The sequence below is a fragment of the Pundamilia nyererei genome, unplaced genomic scaffold, assembly GCF_000239375.1.
Source record: "Pundamilia nyererei isolate P.nyererei 1_Seehausen unplaced genomic scaffold, PunNye1.0 scaffold00270, whole genome shotgun sequence".
Lineage (NCBI taxonomy): Eukaryota > Metazoa > Chordata > Actinopteri > Cichliformes > Cichlidae > Pundamilia > Pundamilia nyererei.
Window position 1 is genome coordinate 591,670 of NW_005187671.1, and position 5,570 is coordinate 597,239.

General features: G+C 40.9%; 1 protein-coding gene across 4 annotated transcripts in view; it reads left to right on the forward strand.

The window, feature by feature from the left end:
* The window catches only part of sez6b (seizure related 6 homolog b), a 269,739-nt gene that overhangs the window by 230,926 nt on the left and 33,243 nt on the right, over positions 1–5,570 (forward strand). For all 4 annotated transcript variants that reach the window (XM_005750354.1, XM_005750355.1, XM_005750356.1 and 1 more), the window contains exons 7-9: positions 860–1,026; positions 3,634–3,828; positions 4,400–4,538. In XM_005750354.1, the coding sequence (XP_005750411.1) occupies positions 860–1,026; positions 3,634–3,828; positions 4,400–4,538 (501 nt within the window). The remainder of the gene's footprint in view (positions 1–859; positions 1,027–3,633; positions 3,829–4,399; positions 4,539–5,570) is intronic.

Genomic DNA, 5,570 nt, shown 5'->3' on the forward strand with positions numbered 1-5,570 from the left:
CGTCTCTTTGCGGGCTGCAAGTAGAGGTGACATGGGCCGCGAGATTGAGACCCAGACATTAGAGCCTCTTATTGCGTGTTTTGTTTGGGTTTCCACCAGCGTGGAATTACCAAAAATAGAGAGGGGACAGCCTAACATATGAAACAGGAAAAGACCGCCGTGTAATCCCTTTATTTCAACAAAGTAACTGTATTCTGAATACCACCTTTTTAAATGGTAACTGTAACGCAATACAGTTACTCATATTTTGTATTTTAAATACGTAACACCGGTACATGTATTCTGTTACTCCCCAACACTGGTGACACAGTTATTTAGTTATTAACACTGCTGCCACTTAACAAGAAGGTTCAGGGCTTGATTCTACTGGGGCTTTCTGCTAGTTCCAGGTACTCAAACTTTCTCCTGCAGTCCAGTGACGTCTGTGAGTTCTACACTTCAGCCAGTCACTGACTGTAAATGATTTTTTTTAATGTTAGTTCTTCTAAATTACTTTTGAGTGTCTGAAAATAGGGAGTATGTATGAAAATGCAATATTGTTCTTAAACCCTCTGAAATAAAAGAAAAGTCAGATGTTTGATTTAAACAACTGGAGGTGTACAAAGGCAAATTGAAAAGAAAAATGCTGTAAATATCTGTTTATAATTTGCTGTACATATGTTTAAACATGCAACTGATATTTTCTTTTAATTTCCAAAGTAGCCTAAATAGATCATTCAAATATGTTACGTTAATCAGTATTTTATACTCAATTGTAGGCAACGATGCAAACAGATAAAGAACAGCCAGTAGGAGTCAAAAAGTTCCATTCTGTTAAATAAGATACCCTGTAAATAAAATTTTGTTCACTGTCTTTCAGGCTCCTGATCAAGAATGGCAACAGCATAAATGCAGCCGTACTGTATGATTCCTATGAGGTGGAGTATTTGCCTAATGAAGGGCTCCTTAGCACATCTAGGCAGCTCTTCATTGAGCTTACTACAGATGCCACAGGAACATCGACTGGCATAGCCATTAGGTATCAAGGTAAGAATTATGCATGATGAGTTGGATAGCACTTTCTATTACAGCCTGATAATAAAGTGGTAATAGTAGGGTAACAATGAAGAAACAAGAATGTACTAATGTGGTAATTTCTTATTATTATTATTTATAATTACTGTTTCCATTTACGGTGACCAGTGGTTAGCACTGTTGCCGCACAGCAAGAATGTCGTGAGTTCAATTCCACCATCAGGCCGAGGTCTTTCTGTGTAGAGTTTTCATGTTCTCCCCGGGTATTCCGGCTTCCTCCCACCGTCCAAAGACATGCAGTTAGTGGGGATAGGTTAATTGATCAATCCAAATTGCCCATATATGTAAATGCGTGAGTGAATCTGATCTGAGTGCAAATGGTTGTCTGTCCCTGTGTGTTAGCCCGGCGACAGATTGGCGACCTATCCAGGGTGTACCCCGCCTCTCGCCCTATGACAGCTGGGATAGGCTCCAGCGCCTCCCGCGACCCTGAAAAGCGAATGGATGGATGTTTCCATTTAATATCATATTAATAACATTAAATTAAACTAAAAAAGGTTGTGATTAAAATCTGGAAACACAACAAAGTGGCAATTTAAAGAAATCCACACTCACTATTGCCCTAATTAACTTAATTTAATCTAAACCCACAATAAACCAAAATATCAGTCCACTTTTTTGTTTTTATTTTGGCCGCCATGGAATCTGAGTGAATGGGGAACTACTGACTGACAGACCTTTAATCTAGGACGGCGCTCTTTTAGACAGAGATCTCCAATGTTGTTCCTGAGATCTGCTGGAGCCACTCGCCTAGCTTGGGTGTTACTGCACAAAGTGCTCAGATTATCACTGGGACCATTCTTACCTTCACCCTCCACATCTTCTCAAGTTTTTTCCTTCTTCCGATGTTCTTGTCACTGGTCATTGCTACATCTGTCACTACGGCTATCTTCTACTGCTTGTCTACCACTACTATGTACGTTAGCGATGTTGTTATGTTGGTTAGCCAGTTTGTCCGTCTGTATCTGGAAGTCCCACAGGATCTTAGCCCAGTCATTCTCAACCACCCAAGGTCCCATTTTGACCTCAGGACTTCCAAGGGGTGTTCAGCACAGATGTTTCTGTATACTATGCCGGCCGCTTGGCTACAGTGTTCCACATATATCCTGCCTGCTAAGCATCTTGCACCCTGCTGTTTTGTGCTGGATTATCTCAGGGCATCTTTACACAGCCTGAACCTGGGGTCTTGCCTGGTGTGGTAGGCCATTGCCTCTATGGATCTTGTACTTAGAGCTTGTTCCTGTGCTGCCCTGATTAGTGCTTCTGTGCTGTCTTTCAGTCCAGCTTTGTCCAGCCATCAGTAGGATTTTTGGATGTCAGTCACTTCCTCTATTTGCCGGTGGTACATACCATGCAGGGGCCTGTCCTATGATGGCTTCTCCTCTTCATTTTTGGGTTTCTGCTGGCTGAGTTATTCACTGAGCATGCAATATTAAAAACAATCTTTTAATGGCTAAGCAATCCCAAAAAGATTTAACAAACAAATTGGTTGACAAACAATTGGTTGTTTTTTTTGTTTGTTTGTTTGTTTGGCTGATTTAAGACACGGGTCAAAACCTACAAGTTACCACAGAATACATAGATGAAGGTAAAATTTAAAATATGGTTCATAGCTTTACTGAACTAAATATAATATTTTTCACTATTTTGCATCAGTCTTTAAACATTTTTTGTTATGAAGCTTGACTATCTGTTAACTAATGTTTTCTTTTCTGTGTTTCACTTGAAAAAAGAGACCTTGAAATAAATCTAGTGAAAGATGCAATATGATTTTAACAAAATCACATTTTTAAGAAAATATAAACAAAATACATTTGATCTCAGAATCAGAATATTTTAATAATCCCTAGGAAAATGATGTAGAAAAGAAAGCTATTAATACAGATGAACACTCATCTGAGTGAAGAGTAAAGGACAAACAAATTAGTAAGAAAAAAGTAAGAAAATTAGTAAGAAAAAAGTTAAACTAAAGAGAAAAAGCAGCAACTGAAACAGGCTGCGTGCTGCTTGACACATGCACACTCTAAAAGATGGATTTTGAACATATATATATATAAGGGAAAATATAAACAATTGTTTATTATTTATTAATGGAGCTTCTAACTCCAGCACGGTGGAACAGTGGTTAGCACTGTTGCCGCACAGCAAGAAGGTCCTGAGTTCAATTCCACCATCAGGCCAGGGTCTTTCTGTGTGGAGTTTTCATCTTCTCCCTGTGTTTGCGTGGGTTCCCTCCGGGTACTGCGGCTTCCTCCCACAGTCCAAAGACATGCAGCTTGTGGGGATAGGTTAATTGATTAATCCAAATTGCCCATAGGTGTGAATGTGAGTGTGAATGGTTGTCTGTCTCTGTGTGTTAGCCCTGTGACAGACTGGCGACCTGTCAAGGGTGTACCGCACAGACATGTCAAGGGTGTACCCCTCCTCTCGCCCTATGACTGCTGGGATAGGCTCCAGCATCCCCTGCGACCCTGAAAAGGATAAGCGGAAAGCGAATAGATGGATGGATTCTAACTCCTTCTTACAACTATTTTTGTAACATTACTTCCATCTCTCTAGCTTTTGCAGCGGGTCACTGCTATGAACCCTTTGTGAAGTACGGTAACATGACCAGCACTGACAACACCTGGTCAGTAGGAGCTGTGGTGGAGTTTGCCTGTGACCCGGGGTATACTCTGGAACAGGGATCTGTCACCATTGAGTGCATGGATCCTAACAATCCACAGTGGAATGAGACTGAGCCTGCTTGCAGAGGTTTGTATGCCTGATTCATTGACATGCATCTTTGGATTACTTGTGCTTCTTTCTTGTCATCTTCTACATTTTTGCAACAATTTTGTCCATTTTGAGTCACTTTCCCCTTGATATACCCATCTTAACACTTAGGATTGAACTCAGAGGTAGAGCAGATCATCTACTGATCGGAAGGTTGGTGGTTTGATCCCTGGCTCCCCCAGTCTGCGTGCCAAATATCCCTGGGCAAGAATGTGTCTGAATGTTAGCTAGTAAGCACTTAAAACATAGTGAATGTGGCATGTTGTAAAAAGCACTATATAAGAATGAGTCTCGGGGGGCTCACTGACTTCTTTGGCCCCAGGATGACAGATAATTAAACACTGACTCTCAGCAATACAAAACTGACAGCAGACTTCATTTCTTTAATTGTTTGTATTACAAAATTCTTTGTTCTGTTTCTATATTTAGTGAGATCACGCATCCAATTTGCTTGTTACACACCCCAAAACAAAGGGACAGAGCGATCTCTGATGATGACTTAGAGATTTAAACTGTAAACATGTTTTTTTTTTGTGTGTTTGTGTTCCAGCTGTGTGCAGTGGTGAGATCACAGACTCAGCTGGTGTGGTGCTCTCTCCCAACTGGCCTGAATCCTATGATAAAGGCCAGGACTGTATCTGGGGAATCCACGTTGAGGAGGACAAGAGGATCATGCTAGATATTCAAGTGTACGTATCCATCTTCCACATGTTCAATCTATTTCACTTCGTTGGCCTTTGATGAGCATAAAACCACATTACTAAAGCAGCATCTAATCATCACAAAACTTGCTTTATCTCCTTTGCTGATACATACAGCAGTCCCAGGCTTCAAACACATCCACAGAAACAGTATGACACTAACAAAGCGCTACCTCACCATGACTAGTAAAACACATTAAAAACACAACAGGCAGCTAATGAACGAATGCTCAGCTTGTGAATGAGATGTGTAAATGGCACACAGACAAAGGTTAATTAGGTGCAGTGGAGAAAACTAATTATATCAGGGATTTGTTTAGGAGCCCTCCCCCAATCCCCAACCCTGCACTCTTGTAATGGCTGCTGTGTGGAGTACAGGGTGCAAGTGTACAGCATGAGAGTGTTTGTTTCCTGAGATTGTGGTGCCAAGGTGAAGACACAGAACAGCACACCCTGCTTTGTCAGGGCCTGATAAGTCAGTCAGCCATAGAAAATCATTTGCCATTTGCAAGCAAATTAAGGGGGGCTCATTTGCATCGGATGCATCTTAAGCTCCGCTTTTCTCTCTCTCTCTGAGCACCACCTGTGTTGTACTTTGAGAAATACTGATTAATGGCTTCTTCTGGATTTTGAGAGGGAGTTTGCAAACATCAGTCAATATTGCTACTGAGCAGGTGATGTAAAAGTCAAACTTCCCTGGCAGCCAAATCTGTGTTTTAAGAATAAAGTTACTATAAAGCATGGACCTGAAACACGTTTTCTCCATAATATGACACGGGCTTCTTCTGTTCCCCTAACCCTAAGCCTTGGTTTAGCTGTCTGGCATATTACAATCTGGTCTAAAGTCTGGACATAGTATAAAGTCAGAAAGGCACCGAATGACCCAATGTAGTTACTCACTTCTGCTATTTTAGCTACATGTGAGATCATCATTCTGATGATTCTGATTTGATTTATTACTGCTGTTGAAATTAAAAGCTTGATTCTTCACTGATCTGGTTCTCTAATTCATAATCCAAT